The sequence below is a fragment of the Manis javanica genome, chromosome 2, assembly GCF_040802235.1.
Source record: "Manis javanica isolate MJ-LG chromosome 2, MJ_LKY, whole genome shotgun sequence".
In the NCBI taxonomy this organism is placed as follows: Eukaryota; Metazoa; Chordata; class Mammalia; order Pholidota; family Manidae; genus Manis; species Manis javanica.
In genome coordinates, this window is record NC_133157.1 from 31801797 (window position 1) to 31828299 (window position 26503).

General features: G+C 47.4%; 1 protein-coding gene and 1 long non-coding RNA gene across 2 annotated transcripts in view; one reads left to right on the top strand and one right to left on the bottom strand.

The window, feature by feature from the left end:
* Positions 1 to 26503, top strand: part of GABBR2 (gamma-aminobutyric acid type B receptor subunit 2) — a 328260-nt gene that overhangs the window by 274647 nt on the left and 27110 nt on the right. Inside the window, exon 13 of the mRNA XM_073227151.1 lies at positions 285 to 407. Within this exon, the coding sequence (XP_073083252.1) occupies positions 285 to 407 (123 nt within the window). The remainder of the gene's footprint in view (positions 1 to 284; positions 408 to 26503) is intronic.
* The window catches only part of LOC140847292 (uncharacterized), a 42752-nt gene continuing 35069 nt past the window's right edge, over positions 18821 to 26503 (bottom strand). Inside the window, exon 3 of the long non-coding RNA XR_012127184.1 lies at positions 18821 to 26334. This is a non-coding gene — a long non-coding RNA (uncharacterized lncRNA). The remainder of the gene's footprint in view (positions 26335 to 26503) is intronic.

Below are 26503 nucleotides of genomic sequence, written 5' to 3' on the forward strand. Positions count from 1 at the left end.
GCGTCTGGTTGGTGTTATACATGTTTGAGGGTGCGGCCCCTGTAGAATGGAGGAGTTTGGTTCAAATCTGGACTTCACCTCTTAGTAGTTGTATTACAGCGAGCAAGTTACTTAGCCCCTTACAAAGTTCAGTTTCTTCATCCGTCAAATGAGTATAAAATGGTGTCTGTCTCTACATGAGGTAATGTGCGGTACGTGGGCACCCCCAGGACTGGGCCGCCCCACTGCTGTCTGAGCAGCTCTCTCCCGCCCACTCCCTCATGCCCCTGCCCTCCTCCCTGCAGATCATCAAGGACCAGAAATTGCTTGTGATCGTCGGGGGCATGCTGCTGATTGACTTGTGCATCCTGATTTGCTGGCAAGCTGTGGACCCCCTGAGAAGGACAGTAGAGAGGTACAGCATGGAGGTAAGCCAGGCCACTGGCAGGAAGGAGGCCTGTGGGGACACTGGTCTGGACACACAGTCCACCTGCCTGCGCAGGGTGTGCTTCTTGAGAGGAAATTGGGGTAGTGACCTAGAAATCATCACAGCTCGACACGGGTCCACATTCCTCATCAGGAGCTCCTCGTTCTGTTCCCTTCCATCTGACACAGAGTTCAGAAAGGCTGAACATAAAGTCTTCAGTCCTGGAAAAAAACAATGGCAAAAGAGTTGTCTAGATATAAATGTAGAATTAAGGGGAAATGTCAGGCCATTCAAATGAGTATATTCTCTACATACACAATATAGAAGCCCCCATTTATGTGATCCATTAGTGCAGAAATTACACTGTTTTTAATCTCCTTTAAAATAAGTTCCCTATGATAAGCATTGTGAAAATAAAGAACCTTATATAAAAGGACGGTTAAATATATATTTTGATAGTCTTGCCTTTGGCCTTGCCCTTAACCCACACTGGTCTTCCTAGAATGCTCCAGATTTGGGGAGTTTGAGACCCTTTAGAAGTTGTAGTTCTGTTGACTTTTCCTTAGAACAGTTCATCGTGCCTTTGTTGGAGAGCGCCAGGCTGTACAGCAGAATTTCTATACAGCGTAGCAAATTCTATTGTGAAAACTGGAGTTTTCTCCAGGTCTCTCACTGCATTATTAGGGAAATCTTTTTGTGGAATTTAGTGTGAATTCTTAAACTAAAGTGGAAATGGTTATTTTATATATTGGGGACAGAGGTTTTTATCCTTCTAGACAGTAAGTTTTTCTAGTAAATAAGATGCCTAGGCTCATTTTTCTGGAAACAGACGGAAGGTTTACTCAGCCCAGTAAGAAGTTATGCAACTAAAGCAATGGCAGAGAATACCATTTTCTGACAGTGCAGATTTAGGAAGGGAGATGTGGGGCTGTGCGCCTCCATCTCACCACCTTCAGTGTCCATTCTGGAAGGAAGCAGGACTCCAGACAGGCACAGCCAGAACTGGCAAAGAGGCCAGACCAGACGCTGGCTGTGCCCATTAGCCAAGACAGCAGGAACTCAGCTGAGGTCTCATGGGCAGACAGGCTGCTTCCAGAGGGGAGGTAGCATCTGGGCACCATTCACTGTACACACTCGGCAAAGGAGCAGTCCTTAATCCCGTGGACTGATGAGGAAACAGACACCAGAGGTTTTATAACTTACCCGAGGTTACCCAGCAGGGTAGTGGCAACACTAATTATGCTCTCACCCACTACCCTACCCTGCCTTTCAACACACAGGCATGTGATTTTTAGGGGCTTTCATAGACTGTTGGCCACTGGCCATAGATCTGCAAAGTGGGTAGGACAGAGACTGCAGATGAGGGCCAGAATTAGAGGACTGAGCAGACTGGGAACCCCAAATATCAGGGAGGGGAAAGGTGAGGCAGGCAGAGCCAGCGGGAGTACCCAGAAAAGGAGCCAGGGGTCCCCCAGACTCTGGCTACTACGGGGAGGGGAGAGGCTGCAGGGTGGAGTCAGCCTCAGTCAGCAGACTCCGGAAATGGATCCTGTTCCTCTGGGCCATTTAAAGATCAAGCCTTGTGCAGTCTGATTCAGTGTAAGAGACGTTTTTCCCTTCACTGACCTTACCTGTCTTTCTTTCCATAATGAGTCCTGAGGCTCTCAATGCATAGATGCTCTATGCATAGAACCCTCACCCCTTCCAGGGCAATGGTTCTCAAACAGAGGAGCCATGAGGTACCACAGAAATGCCTCATTAAGTAGACAAGACACTGAGTCTAGGAAGGGGGTTTCCTTCCCAAGGGTGTCTGGTTTCCAAGATGGGACCTGGAGGGAAGCCAGCTCCCTGACTTACTGCCTAGATTCTCTGTTTCCCTCCAAGTATCTGCTGAGATTTCTCTCTGAACCTTTTCTGGCCTGCTCGTCTTTTTTGCCTCTTATTTTAGGGTTGCCCTGTCATTCTGTTGCCATGGCAGCAGAACCCTTTGATTTGTCGGCCCACAGCCCTGCCAGTTTATTGTCATTTTCCCACTAAACAACACCAAGCTGTCAGTTGATTTCTCTCAGACCCTCTTCTATCAGACACAGCATGGTGGTTGAACAGTGTGCTCAGGGGGAGGTGTGTCTTAAATTCTCCTTCAAGGGGCTGTTTTTTTCTAAGACCCCCATACAGAGAAAGTCTGTGCTTGGGGGAGAAGTGATCAAAGATCTTTACAGTCTTTCTCCTCCTCCCTTCACCAACCTCCATGCCTTTTGTTGCTCTAGACACTCTGAACACTTCTGGATTCCAGTCATAGGCCTTGCTCTGTGATACATTTTCAAGCCTTTGCCCATCCTATCTCCCCTTCTAGGACATTCTCTGACAAGTAAATGAACTTCAGTTACAGGTCCCTGTGTTACTTCTGTGGGGACATGTTCCTGAGTTCTCTGGCTCCACCAAATTTAGGCTTCTACTCTTCCCTGCTCCAGTCCCCAGCATCCTGGTGTTCCTCTCTCAGGACACTTAGCATACATGCTATTCATCTTTGCTGAGTGTACCCCTGCCCCCCACCCCCGTGGACCACCAGCTTCTCCAGGACAGGGCCACGTCAGAGCGATCTCCCACACCCAGCCCAGCACCCCAGCACACATCTTCCACTGGGGAGAGGACAGGAGCACAGCAGCACGACCCTTGATCTCATGGGCCCACAGGCTGGGGAGGGGAGGAAGGGGCAGACAGTAAACACACAGACAAAGCACAGTTACTTTAGAGCATAGCTTCTGATAGCAGTTAGAAGAAAATAAACAGGGTGAAAGGTTTGCGACTGACAGGGAGGACCCGTGGAGGACGGTCTCTCCGTGAGAGTGCGTGTAAGCGTCCAGAGACTGAACATGATTCTGTAATCCTATTGGAAGTATCCCAGCTCCACATCCTTACTGATTATTAGGCAATAAATATGTATATAACACTTATGTGCCAGGTACTGTTTTAAATGTATTCTATAAATCATATTTTAAAATCATTTATGCTTAATAGACTTTATTTCTTAGAGAAGTTTTAGGTTTACAGAAAAATTTAACAAAATACAGAGTTTCTGTATATGCCGCACCCTACACTCCATAGTTTCCTATATTATTATCATCTTGCATTATGTGGTGTATTTGTTACAATTGATGAACAATATTGATTCCTTGTTATTCACTGAAGCCCATAGCTTATGTTAGGGTTCACTCTTTGTGTTGTACCCTCAATAGGTTTTACCAAATGCATAAAGTCCTGATCCACCATTGCTGGGTCACACAGAACAGTTTCACTGTCCTAAATATCCTCTATGCTTCAACAACCCCTGGCAACCACTGATCTTTTACTGTCACCATAGTTTTGCCTTTTCCAGAACATCATATAATTGGAATCATACAGTAGGTAACCTTTTCAAACTGGCTTGTTCCACTCAGTAGTATGTATGTAAGGTTCCTGCATGTCATTTCATGGCTTGATAGCTCTTTTCTTTTTAATTACTGACTAATATTCCATTGTGTGAATGTATTAGTTTATTTATATATTTGCCCATTGAAAGACATCTTGGTTGCTTCCAAGTTTTGGCAATCATGAATAAAGCTACTAGAAGCATTTTTGTTTAGATTTTTGTTGGACATAAGTTTTCAACTCATTTGGGTAAATATCTAGAAGCATGATGCCTAGATCATATGCTAACTCTATGTTTAGCTTTGTAGGAAACTGCCAAACTGTCTTGCAGAATGGCTGTACCATTTTGCATTTCCATCAGCAATGAATGAGCATTCCTATTGCTCCATATCCTTGCCAGCATTTGGCATTTTCAGTATTTTGGATTTTAGCCATTCTACTACATAGATAGTAATATCACATAGTTGTTTTAATTTGTAATTCTCTAATGACATATGATGTGGAACATCTTTTCATATGCTTATTTGCCATCTGCACATCTTCTTTAGTGAGGTGTCTGTCAGATCTTTTACCCACTTCTTAATTACAGTCTTTTTATTGTTGAGTTTTATGAGTTCTTTGTATATTTTAGATTCAAGTCCTTTATCAGATATGCATTTTGAAAATCTTTTCTTTCAATCTGTATCTTGTCTTTTTCTCTTAACATTGTCTTTTGCAAAGTAGAAATTTTTTATTTTAGTGAAGTCCAACATACCCCTTCTTTTTTTCATGGATCATGCTTTCAGTGTTGTATCTAAAAGCCCAAACTCAAGAGCAACTAGATTTTCTCCTGTTACATTCTAGAAGTTTTATAACTTTGCACTTTATATTTAAGTCTATGGTCCATTTTGAGTTAATTTTTGTGACAAGGTACAAGGTTAGTGTATAGATTTAATTTTATGTATATGCATTTCTTGTTTTTCCAGCATTTGTCAAAAATACTGTCCTTTCTCCACTGAATTGCCTTTGTGTCTTTATCTTAGATCAGTTGACTATACTTGTATGGGTCTATGTCTGGACTCTCTATTCTCTTCCACTGATTAATCCTTTCTTTTGCCAATACCACACTGTCCTGATTACTATAGTTTTATAGTAAGACTAGAAGGTGAATAGTGTCAGCTCTCCAACTTTGTTCTTCTTTAATATTGTGTTGGATATTTTAGGTCTTTTGACTCTCCATATAAACTTTAGAATCAGTTTGTCCACATCCAAAGAGTATCTTGCTGGAGTCCTGATTGGGATTGCATTGAATCTATAGACCAAGTTGTGAAAAACTGACAACAATATTGAGTTGTCCTATCCATGAACATGGAATATCTCGCCATTTATTTATCCTCTTTGATTTATTTCATCAGAGTTTTATAGATTTCTTCATATACATATTTCGTTAGATTTATACCTAAATATTTTATTTTGTTTTTGGTGCTAATGTAAATTGTATTGTGCTTTTAAGTTCAAATTCCAATTGCTCATTTCTAGTATATAGGATAGCAGTTGACTTTTGTGTCTTAACTAGTATCCTACAACCTTACTATAATGGCTTATTAGTTTCAGGAGGGTTTTGGTTAATTCGTTCTCACTTTCTATATAGATCATGTTATCTGCAAACACACGATTTTATTTCTTCTTTCCTGATCTGTATATCTTTTATTTCCTTTCTTGTCTTCTTTTTCTATTAGCTAGGGCTCCCAATACAATGTTGAATAGGAGTAGATGACTTGCCTTGTTGCCATCTCATTTCTCAGCATTAAGCATAATGTTAGTATATCAATTTTCTCTTAAAGTGTCAAAAAAAATTTTCATATGTATTTCATATAGTTCATATTAAGTATATTTCAGAACTACATATATATAATTCTGCTGGCCAAAGCCAAGGGTACCTTTGGGGAGGTGAGAGGAAGAGCAAATGATAATTCAAATGATAATACTAGCCAAAGAAGTTTAAACTTCAAAATTGAAGACATTTAATCAGGGGAGTGACAGGATCAGATTTGCCCTGGCTGCAGGGTGAGAATAGATGGAGAGGTGAGGCTAGAGGGCCACAGATGGCTCATAAATAGTTTTTGCAGTAATCCAGGCAGGAGCTGATGGCAACCTAAAGCAGGGAGTTGCAATGGAAACAGAAAGTGGGTGGACTTGAGAGAGATTAAGGAAGCAGATGTGACAAGACTTGGTGATTGACTGACTCTAATGGGTGGGGACAAAGAGGCAGCATGGGTAATTCCCAGATCTCTAGGTGGTGGATGGTGGACCTCTTCACTGAGGTAGAGTGCAGAATGAGGAATGGGTTTGGGAGAGAATATGAGGGGTTCCTTTCTAGGCAGAGGGCCTCAGAAGATTGCATGCAGAGACCCAGAGCACAAGAGAGTAGTTTGTCCAGTAGATGGGAGATTTGGAGAGAGGGACAGTTAGCAACTGAGGGTGAGAACTGAGGAAATGAATGCAGACCAACCCCCAGAGGGTGAGTACAGTAAGAAGTGAAGACATCCAGACTGGATCCTGAGGAACCACTAAGCAATGATGGGAACAGGGGAAGCCAGGGACAGGGACTTTGAAGTCATGGTCAGAAAAGAGGGAGTAGCCAGGAGAGAGCCCCAAGCTGGAGCATGGCAGAGAGAGCTGTCCGTGGACGGGGGGAATTAGAAGATGGAGGAGAGAGGTCTCTAGAAACAGATGCCCCGGACCAAGATGAAGACTGAAAGAGGCCCCCTGACTTGGCCCCGTGCTCAGCTCCTGCACTGAGTCTCAGCACTCCTTTCCTCTGTTTTATAGAGTCTGATGGGAAAATTGGCTGTTTCTGCATTTCAGATATAGCAGGTGTGTGTAAATCTGCCAAGTATGTTAAAATAGTTTTTTTTTAAATATTTGTATTCTTGGAAAAAAGCTTTCACTTTTTTTTTTTAATACCTACTCTTTGGCAATGGTGAATAGGTATTGGACATATGGGTCTGGAGTTCAGGAGAGGTGTGGGCTGGAGAAAGGAATTTAGATGTGGTCAAAATACAGATGACATTCAAATCCTTGGATGAAAGCACTGGGTGGGAGCACACAGATGGAGAAGAGAAAGGGACCAAACACAGACCCTAGGTCACTCCAGTGTTTGGAGACCAGGGAGGTGGTGGGGGAAACAGTAAAGCAGACATAGAAGGAGAAGCCACGGAGAGAGGAAAAAGTCAGATGGGTTTGGTGTCTAGGAAACCAAATGAAGAAAGTGATGCAGAGAGGAAGTTTTAATGAAGTGTGTTAAATGCTGCTTTTAGATCAAGTAAGATGAGAACCAAGAAGTGACACTGTGTGTATATGTGCACAGGCACACATCCATATGGGATTTTTTTTTCTTTTAAGGAAAATAATTTGAAATAACTTCCCCAAAAGTAAAAGCAGTACATATTGATGGTGTAAAGACAACCTGTGAATCTAGGAGGAAGGGTTGTGTATTTTTCGCCCAAGACTTCCTCCTCCCATAGAGGCCACTGCTTGCACCTCCGCTTGACTGTTCTGAAATGGTTTTGATATGAAAAGAAAATGACGGACAGCACTCAAGGTCGCTGAATGTTGAACACCCAGGAGAGCCACAGGGCAGCCATGGAGGTAGCAGCCTGAGGCAGCCTGCACTCTCTGAAGCCTTCCCCCATCTGCTTCCCAGAAAGGCTGCAACCGGAGAGGCAGTCAGGTGCAATCCAGTGGCCCCAGAGGGCCCTGTGAGTGGTGTTCACTGACAGAAGGGGACTCTCCACAGGCTGCCAAGCAGCCCACGTCAAGGATTCCCTGCACTCTAGGTTCTGTGGCTTTCTGGCCATTCAGGCAGGCACCAAGTTAAGGGCAGTCTGGGACAGGGTTATTTCAAACTTCCCTCCACATCCCATGCTTTTACCTACCATCATTTTTTGTGAAAGCAAATGAGGGATTTCAAAGTTATGCACTGCACTTGGCTTTGAAACTGGTGGCTTATTGCAGTTGTGTTTCTATGGAAACAGATATTGTAAGAAGCAAATACAGTTTTAAATAATTTTAACTCTGATCTTCTACCTCCCTCTACAGTTGCTCTGAAAAAAAAATTCAATAGTAAAGCAGACACTTACCAGAAACATCTGGTATCTTCATAAAGCTTGTCCAAGCCCCATCTCACACTATTCATTTTGAAATACAGAGATATCAGAATGGCCAGGATGGGGGGAGTGCTAAGGATCAGGATCCCCTCTGCTCTGCGGCTGCTCACAGCTGGTTTGGTGGCCCAAGGCTTTGATGCTAGGGGTCACATTCCAAACGATGAGTCATCACTACCATCTCTGGACAGTGGGACTGGTGTTTGTCACCCATAATCATACACTGGGTCCTGGCTGGGCTGGGGCAGGGTGGTAGGACTCAGCAAGGACCTCTAATGGGCCCTTTAGCTGAAGGTCACCCCAGTTAGGCAGGCTAACTGCTCCCAGGAGAGGGCCACACCATCTGAGGTTCTAACAGTGTCAGTCTCCTCTTTAAAGTCCTCCCAATTAGCTAGAGGATAAGGCCCACGTTTCTTAGTGGGTCAGGAAGCCCTCAGCCCCAACCGCCTCCCCAGCCTCATCTCTCAGCCCCGTCCTCACTCCTCGTGCTCAGCTACCTTGAACTAATGATATGCTCCAAAGCCTCGCACTGTCTCTTCCCCCATACCTTTTTACGTGCTGTCCTCTCTACCCAGAACACCCTCCCCTCCCCACCAATATGCCATCTTCATGTAAAAATTTCCTGCTTGACCTTCAAGAGACAGCTCAGAAACATCTTCTCCAAGACACTTTGCACCACGCACACTGCCTAGGCCCCCACCTCACCCTGATTGCCCCTCATTCTGGTCACAACAGGTAATTGTGCACCTGGCCCCCCAGTCCATGACCTCCTCAGAGGCCATGGCCATCTGTGTGTCCCACTGGCGGGGCCTGGCTCAGAGTAAGTTCTCAGTAAATATTTATTGAATAAATTGTTCCCTCCACCTGGAACTCTCCGCCATGCTTCCATATGTCCAAATTCAACCCACCTGTCTGGGCCCATTAAGCCAGCTTCTCCAAGAAATGTCTTTGCCGAGTTGCGATTTAATTTAATATTACACCCTTACCTTTTATCAAGGGCCCACTTATGGGGCTAAAGCTGCCAATTGAAGAATGATTCAGCATCTTCTATAAAGGACTGTTCAGTGTGTGACTTAGTGCCCCGGAGATAAAGATCCACAGGATAGATCCTGGTGGAATTTAGCGCCAGGAAATAGGCTGTGTTCTCCCTGTGAACTTGTACCTGCTTCTTCCCTGTAATCGGGCAGTCGTCACTGAAGAAGCCACTCTGTCTTCTTTTTAACCTTGGCCACCAGAAAGTGGGAGCCAAATTCAACACTCCTGCCATGACAACCAGCCTATCTCAGGTTCCTGGGGGATTATCTCACCTGATCTCTGCCTTTATTTTCAGCTATCCTGTTGTGTTTGGGCTTCTTTCGGGTGCTGCCTCAGGCCCTTTGGGAGAGGAGGCAAGGTGTAATTTCCAGATTAGGTTATTAAAATGAGAAGGCTGGCAAGATTTAATTGGCATGATATACCAGAGAGCTGTTTTAAGATTGGCCATAGATATTTGTCTTCTGGCCTGGGCTCTGGCTCATCCCTGGCTGCAGACAGCACTGTGGGCCCTGGACAGACAGGCTCTGCTGGCCACAGCCACATTTCGGCAACATCAGAGGTATCCTAGACATGTGAAAGACTGAAACGTGTTCCATCTTCCATGCTGTCTTCCCTTGTGCCTTTGGAAGGCCCTTGGGCTCCAGAGGCCCCTGAGGACACAAAGCAAAAGACCCAGAGCCACCACACCAGGGCACAGCCCTGAGCCCGGAAATTCTCTGGCCTCTGCCTGTCTAGGGCCTCTCCCGGAGAAGAGCTGCTTACCAGAAATTCCAAAGTGCCTGGAGCGAAATGGCTGGGAAATTGTCTGCATATACACCACTAGAAAGCTGTTCCGATCTTGGTGAAGTGATTCTAATTCTAGAACAAAGAGAGCCTTTAAATTTTGGTGGGTTTTTCCCAACCCTACACTTCTATGCCAGCAGACAAGCAGGCAGTGCCTGTGGCACTCACAGAGATCTTCCCTCTTTTTTGTGGGGAAATCCTAACCAACCCACCTTCTTACAAATAACGTGTCATTAGGGCATTTATGGGGGCCCACTGCGTGCCGTGCTCAGGCTCCCTTAAGGACTGCACAGTCCAGTTAGGGCGGTTTAGATACACACAGAGAAACACATACAGAGTGAATTATCACCAACAGCATCTTCTCTGTGATGTGTGCCTCTAGACTCTCGTTTTTAAGTTTGAGTTACTGTGCTGTGATCCTAGGCTTACTTTTCTAAAGTATATGCCAGGATGAAGTTTGGATTTAATGCCCCTCAGAGGGTGAAAAGGTAAGAGAGAACATATATTAGTCAGGGTATGCTAGGTTTTGCTGTGGCAACAAAAAAAGAGACTCAATTGTGGACTAAAACAATAAAGGTTCTTTACTCATCATAGCACTTGTCCATCAAGGGTCAACCGCAGCTTCCCCTACACAGCATCCTAACTCCACCATACAACTGGGACAGTTTTTGTGGCAAAGATTGCATGACAAAATGTGCACTGACTCTTAAAGCTTCCACTCCAGAGTGTCACATGTCACTTCTGCTCATATTTCACTGGTCAGAACATGTTAACTATCCAAACCTGAGTTCAGTGGGGTAGGGGAAGAGCAGCCCTACTGTGTACCCAGGAATGCGAGAACCAGGTGTTGATACCCAGCCATAATGATGACCATAATACATTCCATCCAACTTCCTATTGCTGTTGCAAATACCACTCCATCCACTAGAATGTGAGCTCCATAAGAACACAGGGGAAAGGAGGGTTGTATTTTATTTACTGCTGTACCCCCGGCACCTGGAAAACTGCCTGGCCCATGGTACCTACTCAATAAATAGTAATAGTTGAATAATTAAGTGAATCCAGACTTAGAGTAGTCTTACTAGAAGATCAATGGAATATTCTCTGAAATGTTGTGTACCAGTCCTGCAGATCCTACTGCCAAATGCTATCCTGATCCCTCACTTCTGTCCATTCCTGTCACCACCTGGTGTGAGGAGACAAAGCTACAGTTGATGCAGAATGAACAAGGATAATGAGGAGTAAAGGACCTTTATTGTTTAAGTCTCTGAGTTGTTGTTTATTACTGTTACCACAACTTTCTAAGGAGGCTCCCTGCCCCCACACATGGCTCCTTCCAAGCCATTCTCCAAGTGGCAGACAGAGGGATCCTTTTGTTTAAAGTGTAATTCAGATACCATAACATTCACAGTTTCAAAATACACTCTGCAGTGGTTTTTGGTACATTCAAATGATTGTGCAACCATCCTCACTATCTAATTCCAGAAATTTTTCATCACCCCAAAATTCTCCTTTTTGGTCCTTTAACCCATCACCCCCAATTCTCCCTTCTCTCCAACCCCTGGCAACCCTAATCCACTTTCTGTCTCTATGCATTTGCCTATGCTGGACTTTCATTATCAGTGGAATGATACACCATGTGCCTTTAGCTTCTTTAACTTAGCATAGTGTTTTGGGGGTCCCTACATATTGTAACATGTATCAGTACTTCATTCCTTTTTATGGTTGAAGAATATCCCCTTATATGGATGGATGTGCCCCATTTTTTTTGTCAGGTCACCAGTTGATGGATATTTGGGTTGTTTCCACTTTTTGGCTATTGTGACGAGTGCTGCTGTGAGCATTCATGTACAGGTTTTTGTGTGAGCATATGTTCCAAATTTTATGTGGTATATATATTCACTATTTTTAGCCACTGTTTGCCTTGGAGTTTCCCCATAAAACAATAGTAGATTAAACTTTAAATACTGAACTTTGACTCTGCCACAGGATGGAACACTTTGACTTTGGATGAACACCCAAAGACGCTCAGTTCAGTTCAGGGGATACTGACATAGAGGGGCCCGTCCCAGTTCTCAGTGCCCAGCCCGCCCATTCCCTGCCCTTCTCTGGACTGGGCTCTAGCCCAAGGCCCATCCCACTTGGGTGCAGGCACTCGGCAGTTGGCAAACCTGTGCTCTGCAAACAGTGGCCCACATTTCTACAGTGTGGCACAGTTCACGATCAATCTTGACATCCCCGTTTGAGAGATGAGGAAGCTGACCTCGGAGAGGTGAACTGACCAGCCTGAGATGACTTTGCTCCACAAGGAACCGTACCCAGCCCGGGCTGTGTGGTAGTAGATGCAGGGTCTCTACTGCTGGGATTGACTTGTTGGTCTATTTATACTTCCTGCTGCTCTTCACATCAATCCTGTGTTTTCCTTGGCTTTGTTTTAAAGGAACATTTTCTTCATTGATGCTTTCAAAATTATTAGCATCCATTGTGCACAGTGTTCTCCCATAAATGTTTAAATCTCTTTCACATCTGTGATTATCTGGCTGATGTTTCATAAGAGTGAAGCACTTGTGACAGATGTTCAAACTCAGCAAATCTGGCTCCAAAGGCACTGTCTCCCAGTCCGGCCCCATCCTCAGCAGCAGGACTGCTCAGCCTTCATCCAGGATCCCAGTGAAGCTGCACTGTCTTGGTAATAACAACAGCAAAACTAATCATAACAGCAGCTTCTGTTGCATGCATACTATGTGCTGGGCACTGTTTCAAATGCTTTGTCAACTCATTTAATCCTCCCAACAACCCCACGTGGTATTTACCACTATTATCCCCAGTCTACAGGTGAGGAAACTGAGGCACAGAGGGGCTAAATAACATGCCCATAGTCACACAGCAGGTAAGCATGTAGCATATAGTCCATAGTGGTTAAGCAAATGGACTTGGGAGTTAGACTTAATTTCAAATCGCAGCTCAGCCACTTACTGTGTGAAGTTAGGTAAATGTAGTAAGTTGAATTTTGACCCCCCCAAAAAAGATATATTAACATCCTGACCCCAGAAACTATGAATATAAGGTGAAATCATCCTGGATTACCCAGGTTGGCCATAAATCCAATGACAAGCATCCTTATAAGACACAGAAGAGAAGACACAAATCCAGAAAAGGCCCCATGAAGACAGAAGCAGAGATGGAGGTGAGGCAGCCACAAGCCAGGGAATGCCTGGAGCCACTAGAAGCTAGAAGAGGCCCAGGATTCTTCTCTGGAGCCTTGGAAGGGAGCACAGCCCTGCTGATGCCTTGATTTTGGACTTCGAGCTTCCAGAACTGTGCAAGAATACATTTCTACTGTTTGAAGACATCCAGTTTGTGGAAACTCATTATGGCAACCCTAGGGAACTATCGCAGCCAGAGACTTAGTTTCTGAGGGCCACAGTTTCTCTATCCATAATATGGGTCTAGATATTAGTAATTCCTGCCTCAGAGGCTTTGGGGAGGATCAGAAGGGACAGTGCCTGTGAAGGACCAGCCTGTGCCCAGCACGTGGAGAGCACTTGATGAAGGTTAGCGATTATTTGGAGCATGGTTTATTCTCTGCCATGGCCACCCTGCCCGAGCCCTCTGAGAGCTAGTCCTTCCTCTTGCCATTTTCTTGACTCCTTGTCACTAGGCCCCCCGAGTCCAGCCCAGCATGTTCCTGGTTCAGGAATCTCAGGAATCAAATCTGACTCCCAGACCCTGGCTGCAGAGCCTGCTCCTCCGAGCCATTATCCCCAGAGCTGCCAGAGCAAGATTATGAACATCCACGCATGGCATTTTAATATTTCACCCAAGCAGTCATTTTCTTAGGTGAGTCAGACACAGAAGGCTCAGAGAATTAAACTGACAAAGGTACCTCTGGGCTGCAGCAATTTCTGCCAGTGGGTGTGGAGCATTTTCCTGTGTCCGTTCAGCTCTTTCTTTCTTATCTATGTCTTACAGCAGATGGGAAGCTGGCTGACAAGAGATTGCACCTTCATACCAATTATTAAAATTATAAGGCAGGCCTCTGGAAATGCAATCACATGTTAAGGAAATAGAATGCACTGTGGGCTTTGGAGGAATGATGGGACGGCCATTAACACTACAATCCAAGGTTTTGATCCATATTCTGCCACCTCCTAGCTGTGTGACCTTGGGGGAGTAACTCACCTTCTCCGAGCCCTGGTAGGTAAGGAAAAATCCATGCCTTCCTCACAGGTTTACCATGAACATTAACTGGGATAACATGTTTGAGTGCCCAGGACTGAGCTTGACACACAGAAGAAGTTCAATCACTGTGACTTCTGTTCCCACACCTGAATCAGGACTCCCTGACTCCAGAAGGAAATTACTAACTACCCACCCACGGAGGTCCTGAGATACAGTGCTGCTGCATGTGCCGATTTGCACCTTCCAAAGCACTTTCACTCAAGTCCACTCATTTAATCCTGAGCAGGGAGAGTTCTGCTCCTGTTTTGCAGGTGAGCACCTGGTGGCGCACAGAGCCAAGTGATGGGCTCTGGACCACAAAGGTAGCAAGTGGGGCTCAGAGGCATGAAGCCAGGCCCTCTGGGTGCTCCATGCAACACTGTCAAAAATGAGATAATGGAAGGGAAATTGCTTCATAAGTAGCACGGCGCAACCTCAGAGTGAAGCCTGTTGCTGTCATTCTCTCTAGCACTAGCACCTGAGGTGACCAGGTGTCCTAACTGCCCTTGTGTCCACATTTTATTGTCCTTGCTTCCCCATTCTAGGCATGCCTCAGTGAATCAATCTCATTTGGCTCATTCCAAGGTAGTCTATGAATTTAAGCCATGTGTGCTCAAAATGCACCCATATATGCACTCTCCCACTCCTCCATGGCACCTTCTCACACATCTGCACCCACTGCCCCACCCATGTGCTTTCCCCTCCCCATCCCGAAGGCTCCCAGCACAGCCTGCCCTATTATGAAGCCCTTCTGAAGTGCTTCTGCACCATGAGGCAGCTAAAGAGACAAGTGCCATTCATTCGTCAAATCCACCTTTGCTGGGCACCCATGATGTACCAGATGCTGGGGCCATAGCAACGGGTAAGGTGCAGCCCCTGCTCTCAGGGCTCTCCCTGTCAAGAGGGACAGATATGTTAATTGATGATTTTAGGTGGTAATGGCTGGAATAGCTCAGCCCCCAGCCCTATGGGATTGCAGAGATGGCTAATCATCCTACCTTCAGAAATGCTTCACCCAAAAAAAAGGAGAGAGGGGACTTTTCCCCCAAAATCTTGAAAGAACAACTAGGATTTGGATAATTAAGAAAAGAGGAGCTGTGTGAAACAGTCTGGCAGTTCCTCAAAAAGTTAAATGGTCACCATGTGACCGAGCAATTCCGCTCCTAGGTAAATACCCAAGAGAAATGGAAATGTGTACATGAATGATAATAGCACCATGATGCATAACAGCAGAAAGAGGGAAACAATGCAAGCATCCATCAACTGATGAATGAATAAAATATGTCTACCCAGACAAGAGAATATTATTCTGCCATAAACAGGAATGAGTTGTAATATACCCTACAACATCGATGGGCCTTGAAAACCTTAAGTTCAGTGAAAGAAGCTAGGAGCTAAAAGACCATATATTGTATGATTCTGTCTATATAAATGTCCAGAATAGGCAAATCCACAGAGACAGAAAGTAGATTAGGGGCTAGGAGAAGGAATGAGAGTAACTGTTTAACAAGTTCAGGGTTTCTTTTTGGGGTGATGAAAATTATTAAGAAACAGTAATAATGATTGAACAACATTGTCAATATACTAACAACTACTAATTATACATTCAAAGAGGATTAAAATGGTGAGTTTAGTATGTGAATTTTATCTCATTTTTTTTAAAAAGATAGGAAAAGCTGTGCAGGAACATTCCAGATGAAGGGCATTCCAAAGCAGGGGTAGAAGAAGGGGAAGTGCTCTTGAGGAACAGGAAGTGTCCAATCCAACTGGAGCATGATGCACTATATTTTTCTACTGTTGATTCACAGCTTTAGAAAATGATTGTCAGATCTAATCCCTATAATATCCATTAAGGATATAGTATCCATTAGGATATTTTCAAATTGAAATATGCAGTATTGAGAGTATGTATAGGCATCCTGGAAAGGTCCAGAGGTCATGTGGAGCTCAGGCACAGTTTGATCAGGGGTCAGTTCTATTGCTCTGTAATTCTTTTGTCTCTGCCTTCCTACATGTATGAAATATGCCATCACACTAAGCCTCCTACATATTGTGTAGATGTGATAAGAAAGATCCTTTCAGCTAGAAAGACCTTAGAAGCTTTCTTTGACAACATTCAATTTTAGCCAAACTTTAAATAAAGGGCAAAACATCAAGAAGTGGATATTAAAGGCAATGGCATTCCAGGCAGATGAAAATCCCTGGGCAGGAAAATGTAAGGTATGTCTGGGGAAGAGTTCAAGAATCAGCTAATCTGCTGCATTGGGATGGAAAGTAGGTACAGGACTGTAGAGAGCTTAGTCTTTAACCTGGAGGCACCTGGGAGCCATCAGAGGAATTGCAGCAGCAGAACAACATGGTGAGCTCTTTATCACAGTTCACTCTGGTTATCAGATGATATCACAGCATTACTGTTCCTTTTCTTATGTATGATAACACTGTGGTTATGTAGGGCAACGGACTCATTCATGCTGAAGCGTCATGGAATCTGAATTTTACATTCAAATGGTTTGGGGAAGAAGTGAGTATGTGTGTGTGTGTGGAAAGAGCGCAGATGTGGCAAAATGGTCAGCGATTGTTGACTCCTGGAGGAGAGTGCCCAAGTGTTCACTGTTCTATTCAGCTTTTCTGTATGTTCAAAAAAGCGTTTTTATGAAAATTTGAGCAAAGGAGAAAAGTGGGAGTGAGGGGAGCAGACTCAAGTCTGGGGACAGGCTGGGGAGGTGGCACAGTGAGGGCACGAGCCCCAGGGGTGGGGCCGAGGTGTCCCACCAGTGAGACAGGCAGAGAGGCCCAAGCACAGAGCTCCAGGCGGGCGGGCACAGTGAGGGAGGCTCGGCAACAGGACGACCCCGCGGCTTCCCACCTGAGGGCCCAGGGGGCCCCCAGTGCCAGGAATAGAGCTGGAAGGTGGCCAAAGGGGAGGAAGAAAAGGAGGAGGAGCCTCCAGGGAGGGCTCTTTGCTCTCTTTATGATCAATGCTGGCTGTGAGTTTAGTGTTGACTCAGAATTTCAGAGCTTGAAATGACCTAAGAAATCACCTGAACAGACTCTTCATTTCCCTAATGGGGAGACTGAGGCACAGATTTACTTGAAGTCCCAAAGCTGATATGTGACTGAGGATAATGTGCCAGTTTAAAGCAGCGCTAGGATGCCTGTTTCTTACCTTTCTGCTCTTCCTCTGAATGCCACGGGAACCAGACAAAGGAGAAATGATGGGAGGGAATGCGAGTTTGGTCTGCCTTTCTTAACGAATGCTTTGGAATGTTTTCTGAACTTTTGTTTTCAGAGAGCTTTTCCTTGGGCAGATTACCAAGGTGGGGGGATTAATGGTAACAGCTGACCCTTGACCCTGACTGAGCCATTCCCTTGGACCACACACTGGTCTAGGGGCTTTACAGACCAGTCCACTAAGTTTGCAATCCACTGAGGCAGGTACTACGTTTAGGCGCAGCTTACAGAGGCAACTATGGGGTTAAATAGTTACTGCAAAGTCCCAACATTTGTAAGTGGCAGAGCTGGGAGCAGAGCTCAGGCAGTCTGGCCCCAGGGCTGGCATCTTTAACCATTTTGCCATTGACTATACCACCGGGTGTGGGTCTCCCATCCTAGACTAAACACGTTCCCCCATATTCTCAGAGAATGGATGGCTCACTGATCAATTGATCTGTTTATTTTTCCAGGGAGAGGGTCTACAGGAAATTCTAGCCCAGCCTCACTGGTATTTTAGCAGTGTGTCAAGGCCTATTTATTACTCACAGAATATTTTGGGGGTCTGTGACAAAAAGAAAATGCAAAACTTTCCCTTCCCTGCTACACTGCTCATTCTTTCCTCATCCCCCCCTCCTGTCAGCCTCCTGGCAGCGTTTGCATTTCCTGTACATGTTAATTACCTTATTTTGAACATTGATATCTTTGCTTCTGCCCAGCATATCTTGGGGCTTTTTGTTTCCAAAGAGCCCCTGTTTTGCCTTGTTCATTGGCATATGCGGGCCCAGTTCCTGTTTCTAAAAAGGATTCTTGAAGCCTCGGTGAACACATGGCTTTCAATTAGTCTCGCAGTCATCATTGCCATTTTCATCTTAGCCACATCACTATTAAGAGTGTTTTTAACATTCTCCCAAATAGAGGCTGAATTGTGTTAAGTTTCTGACATTGTTCCTCAAGCCCTGTTTTCTCTGTGGGTCACAGCTCAGAGAACCCCACAACCTAGCACTGAGTGATAGGATACATAGTAAGATGTTTGTGGGAGGAAGGAAGGGAGTTGAACCCTGAGATAGATGGAGACAGGGGTTTGTGGGATGAGATGAGGGTGACCCGGGACCAGATCCTAGAGGACTTGAATGTTAAACTGAGAATGTCAGATTTTATCCTAAAAGCCAGCATCCTCCCAAAGTAGACGATGTAGAATACTAATCCCACTGGTGTCCCAAAGTAAAAGGGAATGGGGGTATTGCATAGTTTAAGAAATCCCAGAAACTCTGTATCTGCCTCTTGGAAATGTAAAATGGGTTTTAGCATGTTGAAGGCTCTGAAAAGTCCTGCAGCTTATTATTATTACTTTTAACTAAAAACTTTAATTTTTAATAATAAAAAAATTAATGAGCATTTCCGAAACATCTTTGGCCATGGAACCCTTTTGTCCTGGAGCATGTGGACATTTACATATTATGAGGAATATCATTTAATGCTGCTGGAGGCAACAAGTCGCCTTCGTGCTTCTGAGCAGGGGCAAGTGTGCCGAAACTGTTTTAGAAAGGTGGCTGGGCAGTTGATCAGAATAAGGGAGACTGGCATCAGGAGGAAAAAATGAGGCAGGCCCTGAACAATGCAAGCAAGATTTAATAAGGATCTAAACCAAAGGTTTCAAATGTTTCAGTGTTTTCTTTCCATTTTATCTCAAGCTGCATTGTCGTCTTAAAATTGGAAAACCAATGTTGCTGTAATAAATCATAGCACAAGGATTTTACTCAGGCATAAAATCTGAATGAGAAAAGCAATCTGTGCAATCTTCCATCTCCAAAGGAAGCATTTAGCCCAACGGGGTGTTGGAACACAATAGCCATCCAGTTTGTGCAAATCCCCAGAGTTCACCGAGGCTTTCCAATCAGACAGACCCAGCTGCAGGTTCCAGGTCCATGCTGGTGGCTCTGTGACCCTCGGCAAGCAGCTTCACATCTGTGTCTCCATTTTCAAATACAGTAAAGAGGAAGAACACCCCATTTCTCATGGGATAGCTTCAAGGATTGCATGAGGTGACATGTGCAAGTCTTTAAGATGGTGCCTGACACATGTAACATAGTAACAGATGAGATGGCCCTTCCGTATTAGTCAGGCTAGGCTGGGAGGGTCTATTTCTCACTCACAAAGTCCATCTGTGAATCGAGGTAGTCTCCAGGCAACAGTTTTCCATTAGGCAGCTCAGGGATCTGGGCCCCTGGCCCAAGCAGCATTGCAGCACATAGATCTTACAACAGCTCTTCTAGGCTTCAGCCCAGAAGGGTCAGATGTCACTTCCAACCATAGCCCATTGGCCTGAATTAGTCATGTGACCCCCACCTAACTGTAAAGGGACTGGGAACTGTGGGTGAGTGGGTGGACATCAGGGGTGTGGCAGTTTCTGACACTCCTTCATTCCCTTTGATCAGTCCACCTAACCATTCTGAGCCTCAGTTTCCCCATCTGTAAAATAGGGCTAAAAACTTCCTGTCCTATCTTGCATGGGACCGTTACATGTGAAAAATGCTAAGTTAATGTTAGAGGTGATATATGTTTACTTTTTGCTGTAACAAAGTTGTGTCGCATTCTTTGGTTCACAGGAAAAGCATACTACTTCAACCCTCCTTAAATCTACAGTCCTGTTCTTATGCCCCCAACAGATCTGGTCTCTAGGCTGCCTACTCCCTCATTTGGGTCTTTGTGACTGTTTTCAGTACAGTCATCACACCCACCTACCAGTAGCCTTTGGGGGCCTATTCTTGGGATTGGACACCAGGCAGCACATCCTACATAGAAAAGGAGACTCTGAAGTGGCATGAGGGATGATAAGGAGGTGACCAGTGCATTTCTCCTGGACAGCAGAGAGAACTCTCAGGGGTTCTGCATCACAGAATGTATTGTTCCTTAGATCCCTAAGGAACACCAGATAGGCATGTGTGGGGCTGTTTCAAGCAACAGTATTTCCTTAAACACAGATAATGGCCACGTGGACTGCCAAGCTCCACAGTGTGGGTTGGCTGCCAAGAAACCAGTGCAGGCTCAGGGGCCAGCCCCAGGTGAACAGGGCCCTAGGGCTGGAGAAGGGACACGCTCTTGCCCTAAAGGATCCCCTTGGAGACTTGTGATCTCATGCACCCTGGACCCTTGGAGATAGTGACAAGATGGAGGGTGATCAGGATGGGGAGAGCATAAGGAAGGGTTGACATCAACCCACCAAAGAGAAGCCTCAGAGGGCTGCAACCGCGGTCTCTAAGCGTCAGAGTGGCTGTCCTGGAGCCAGGGGAGGAGCCACGACCTGCAGGGCCCCAGAAGGCAGAGCGTAGGACTAGTAAGGGAAGGTCTAGGGAATCTAAATTTCTGTCCAGGATAAGGACGATTGTCCATATTTTAGTCTGACTTATCCCAAAATGAATTAGTCTTCTTTAGGAGAGAGTATGTGAGTGCCTCATCAGCAGAGAAGTGTGCAAAGAAAGGTTGCATGAGCCCTTGGCAGGGAATGCACACTAAGGAAGGGAAGTGAAAAGAGATACTTGAGTCTCTTCTAGCCCAAAAGTGGCATGATTCCATGAACTAGAATACTGCAATCTCAGAAGACTTATATATACATATACATGTATTCTTGCTAATGGGCACGTGTGAAACAAGTTCAGGACAGCCTTGAAGTTGTAATGAATTGGAGTATTATGTTCACACTAGAAATTCCATCAGTGGTACAAAGGAGAAAGCTCTGGCAGGGCAGAAAGAAAAAGGCCCAGGAAAATGAACCCTATTGCAGAGCAAAGAAGGGAGCATGCCCATTCTCCGAGGGCCTGTTGCTGTCCAGGGATCCCCACGCATGGCCAGCAGTGAAGCAACACCAGTTATATCCTATTTTGGAACAGTCTTTGCAACATTGCACTTTGGGGGCTCCCAACCCTCTTACCTCCCTGAATGATAACAGGAAAATGAAATGGCTGCATTGTTCATGCCCGCATTACCCTGGGGTAGGTGTGTGTCTGGGCTTTGTAGTCTTTTGTCTCAGTGCTTCTTGCTAGATGCTCCGAACAACCCCCAAAGCAGGTGACTCCAGCATTCCTCAGAGAAGAATCTGGGGCTTAGAATGAGCATGTAACAGTCCTGGGGCCGGAACTGTCATGCAGAGGCAAGGCCAGCAGCTGTCTTCCACCAGGGCACTGGGTGTCACCCTGCTGCCTTTTAGCCGGGGATAACCTGTAAAATCTGAGACGCAGTAGGGAACAGAAGGAACTTGAAGCTCATCTGGCCTCCTTCCTTTCTCCTTGGTGAGCTGGGGCTCCCAGAATTAGCCAGGGTTTCAGGGAGGAGCATGAACACAACAGAAAGGGTCCTGGGCTAGGAGTCTGGACACGAGGCTCAAGTGCCAGGTGCTCAGATTTCTTGCTGTGTCCCCCGGGGCTCGGTGTTCTGTATGCAGTGGGAAGGAGGCTGATGGCCCTTCTAAACTCCTAGGGCCCTGAGGAGAACTAACAGCCCGGAAAGCCATAAAGCTGAGTTAACACACACATCAGTGGTGGAGTAAAAGAGCTGTCCCGGATCCCACAGGCACCAGCTTCCTGGCTGAGAGCATCTTCACACAGTGGTCTGTCACCTCCTGCTCACAGCGCATGAGGCTTGGGCTTGACAGCAGGGAGTGGCAATGAGCCACTGGGGGTTCATGCACTGTGTCAGCACTGACCCCCGTCAGAGGGTGACAAGAGACACCTCATCTGCGTGGCCGGGCCAGGGCTGTGCAGGGCCAGCGGGGCTCCCTTGAGATCTGGGGAGGAGAAACGGCAGTCCGGCCAAGGACCGGGGCTGGGCCGCTTGGACAGGGCTCTGGGAGCTCCACTCACTTCTGGGCCACAGATCTCACTCCAGGCCAGGAGCAAATGCCCCACAAAGAGGCCCTTTAGCCTGAGGGGTGCTGGCCTAGAGGCCCGATTGGTAGGGGGTCACGGGCCACTTCCGGAAGCAATCCCAGGCCAGGCTGGGAATTACAGGGCTGCTCGGGGTCAGTACCGAGTCTCACTTAGGGTGGGGCTTCCCATCCTTCTCACATACAAAACAGTGTCAGCACAGCACCACGTGACCACAGAGGGAGCGAGGCTGGAGGTGCCTGGCCCCCATGTGCCCCGAGGCAGAGGAAAGCATTATCTTGGGACCCCTGGAACCCACTGCTGGCACACCAGTGACCAGGGCACACCTTTGGGTAGTTCTGTGTTGTGGTCTAAAGCAAAGGTCTGGGGAGGTAGGCAGACCTGGGTTCAAGTCCCAGCTCCATCACTTAATGCCTGTGTAACCTTGGTCATGTCACACTCTGAGCCTCATTTAAAGTCCCCTAAAATGGGAGTGGTGCTAGAGCTCACCCCTGTGGTGACTGGATAAAATGAACAGCGTACAAGGCACACTTGGCCAGAACCTGGCACAGAGTGAGCAGCTGGGGGTGGGGGTGGGGCGGAGGAGGAGGAGGAGGGGAAAAATGACACAGATACCCCCAACTCCAGGCAACGGTCCTCCCCAAAGACAGGCTGGAGGACAGGGGGCCTCGGAGGGGAGGACTTGGGGTGAGAGCACCCAGGAAGATTTCCAAGATGGAGGAACGGGTGTAGTTTACACGGTGGTGTGAAGAAAGGGCATCCCAGGACTGGGAGACGCAGGAAAGGGCCAGGAGGGGGACCACAGGGCCCGGCCGTGGATGAGGCTGGTGATGAGCGTCAAGGCCACACAGATACTTGGAGCCGCATCACAGAGGCTCACAGTGCCGGGATAGTAAGTCAGCAGCCTGAGAAGCTGGTAAAGGTCTGAGGTGGGGCCAGGGTGGGCACAAAGGAATGAGAAGGGGTGAAAGGATGCCTGGGTTCTGGTCTCACCTGGGTGGGCAGCGGGGCTGTGCTCCGGGCTAGCAAACCAGGGAGGAAGGGTAGGTTTAAGGGAGGAAGTGAACAGTTCAGGCTGGCGAAGGTGAGGCTGGAGAGCGCGGAACTTGAGGAAAGGTGAGCAGAGGAAGCTGAGAGGCCCCGCAGGGGAGACGGAGATGGAGGCGCCAGGGAGCAGAGGACTAAAGAGGGCCCTCGTGGCCCAGGCACTCCGAGGGCCACTGCAGGACTTTGGGGGTGAGCAGCCGGAGGTACAGAAAGGAGGGGGAGGGGCCGAGACACCTTTTCCAGACAGCTTGACTGAAGGGCAAGGGAAAGGGACAAACATCTTGAGAAATAGGAACCCCAGGGAGGAGTTTTAGACTTGGCTGTGGGCAGGGGTGGGGGGCAAAAGTGCAGAGCAGAGGAGGAGATGGATGGAGCACACATGTGTGGGCTTTGTCCTCCCCCCATCATCTTCCAGTAGGCTAGGCACAAACCCAATGACTCGCAAAGCTCGGGTTTTTGTGTATTCTCAGTGTTTAATGTGCAACATCTCAGCCATCACTGTTGCATGTTGCCGTCTGAGGGACACCGATCTCCCTTCTCCACAGTCCCTTTGGTCTCTCTGCTCTCCTTTTATTGTTCTGCTCATCCCCTGCCCACTCAGGTCAGGGCCCCCAGAGCCTCGAGGCCCTGCCATGGGCCCTCAGCCTCTCCTGTGTGGGGGTCAGGCTGGTCCCAGGTGTGCGAGGGGAAAGCATGTCCTGCTCTCAGAGGTGGCACCCACACGCAGCCTGGGAAATGCCATCCTGTGGACTTCTGCCTCCTCCCCCACCCAGGTCAGCACATGAGGGGTCCTGGCACCTAGGTCGGAGACCAGCTGGGCCCTGGGCAGCCAGCCAACCCTGCTTCCCACCTGGTGTTGCCATGGCAGAATCACCAAATGTTGGCACTTGAAGCCCTCAGAAGGGACAGGGCTTGCTTGCCCCAAGTGGGCCAGCAGACCTTTCCACTCCATGACACTGCTTCTACGAAAGTCAGGTGACCAGGTGAATAGTTACCCATATTTCTACATATTACAGTGTCAGCTGGGAACTTGTGGTCTTTGAGATCCAGGAAAAATTGCCTCAAACCCCCAAGAAGGGGAAGCCCAGGGATGTCCTGAGCCTCCTAGCCATGCTCTTTCCCAGCCTCCCCTGCAGGCACGGTCCGTTCCTGGCTCACAGACAGGCCACTCATCCCCAGGACACCACTGCAGGGCATGTCTCCGGCCCCGTGCAGGTTCACCAGCATTCCCCTCTTGCTTGCCAGGCGTTTCTCCAGGGAAGGCACATGTGGCCTCTCCAGCTTCCTTCCTCCCTGCCTCCCTCCTGATTTGTTCCTCCCTTCTCTCTCAGGAGCAAGCAGATCATCTCCTTGCTCCTGCAATGGGTGTGGCCTCCTCTGAACACTGGGTGCCCACGGCACTCACATTCCCAGAGCAGGCACCTAAGCAGTGGCTTTCCCTGAAGGGAATTCTTGTCCAGCTGCTAAGACAGCAGCATTTCAACAACACTGAAGTACAGCCGGGTGCCGTCCCCACTCACAGCTACTGTGAGTGCCAGTTGAAGCTCGGCTCTGGTCATGTCATCTACTCTTCACCCTCAGCAGCTTCTCATTGCCCTCCTGGCTCCACAGCCAAGTCCCCAGATGCAGATAAAATCCCACCCATCTATCTAAATAGAAGATAAATGACAGAGACTGCCTAGTCTCTCTGCAGTTCTTTTACCAACGTAGGAAAGAGCAGTTGTCACGCTCACTTCAAAAATATCCTGAGAATTAAAAGCCCTCTGAGCATCTGCCTGATTCTGGAACAAGGACTGGGGGCATGCGACAAACAGGCCCCAGTTCATGATCAGCTCCACACAGAGGCAGGCCACGGGCTGCCAAGTGTCTCATTTTGAAAGCTGGGAGTCTGGGTGTTCATGTGAAATCACCTGCATTTTAAATACTGAAGTCTAAAAATTTTAAATACAATGTAGATCAAGTAAAACACATCTATGGACCGAGAGTCACAAATTTCTCTCGGCTCTAAAGCTAGGAAAGACTCCCCACCCTGTTGCCCAACTGGGCCCTGGTGACTCTCTCTTGAGGATGTGTGGAGGGCCTTCCCTGTTTGCAGGCACTGGGTCATGGTTTCATCCGGGGACGTGCATGTGTGGGCACTGGTCTCTCACTACCCAGATGGTCAGGCCGGCTGAAAAGCACATGATGCTACCACCCTCGTGCCAGGCGGGCTCTGCAGACCCTGAAGCTCATACCCAGGATGCAGTGGTGCCGCTGCCTGTTCACAGTGTGCCTCCTGAAACGTCCCTGTGATCGAGTGCCTCTTGGCTCTGTGTTCACTGGCAGTACCTGGGAGCGTGTCTGGCTCCAGGCTGCCCAGAGACCTCAGATACTGGCCCAGGGAGAACAGGGGCACCCCTGAGGAACTGAGCCAGGCTACAGGGAATGACAGAAGAAGCAGAGATGCCCCCACCTACTCTGCAGGAAAGAGGTCTGGCTTGGCTTTGTCTCTGACTTCCTGTGTCACCTTCAGCAAGCCTCTTGTCCTCTCTAAGCCTGTTTCATGTAGCACGGGTATAAAATTCCTGGCTCCTTCACCAGACTACAGCATTTATGGACTGCAAAGGGCTGGGACCTATGACTGCACTTACCAGCCCTCAACTTCCCTAAGACGCTCCCCACTCCAGCTATGACCCTGATACAACCACAGAATTTCCTGCTAGGTTCCAAGATCAAACTCAAGAATGCTTCTCTGAGTAGGAGACAGGGGTCTCACGGGACCACTGGTATCTTCATGCTGAGCCCAAGCTCCTCGCCCTCCTCAGCCAGGTCCTGGCCACCTCTGGTACCTCATCTCCTCTCCTCAGAGCAGGACTCAACGAAGCTGTGGCCAGGGTATCCGGCAAGGGGCTCTGGGCCACTGCTCTGGATGCTGTCCCAGGTGTACCTGAGCACGGGTGTCGGCACCAGCAGACGGGTAAGCACAAAACCCGGAGGGTGGCCCTCAGGCCAGCTCTAGGGGACCGACACGGTAGTGCCCAGAACCCGAGTGGTAAATTCCCGTAGATGCCGGCTGGCGAGCAGTCACAAGCTGGCTCTTCCCGTGCTAACCGCCAGCACAGTCCAGTGCATAGGGCACGAGACAGGGTCAGGACAGGGTCTGCATCTCCACTCACATTCTTGCTGTGAGTCCTTTTCTGGGCCTCAGTTTCTCCATCTGTAAAAAGAGGAATTGGACGAGTTCATAAATCCCCTTAGTGTTTGGAAAAGGGGAGATTGTGCCTGTCACAGTGATTAGAGGACACTCCTGGCATGTGGTGCCCAGCATGCTGGGGTTCTGAGTACTCTGCCTGAATAGGACAGTGCCTCACAACAGAGAATCACAC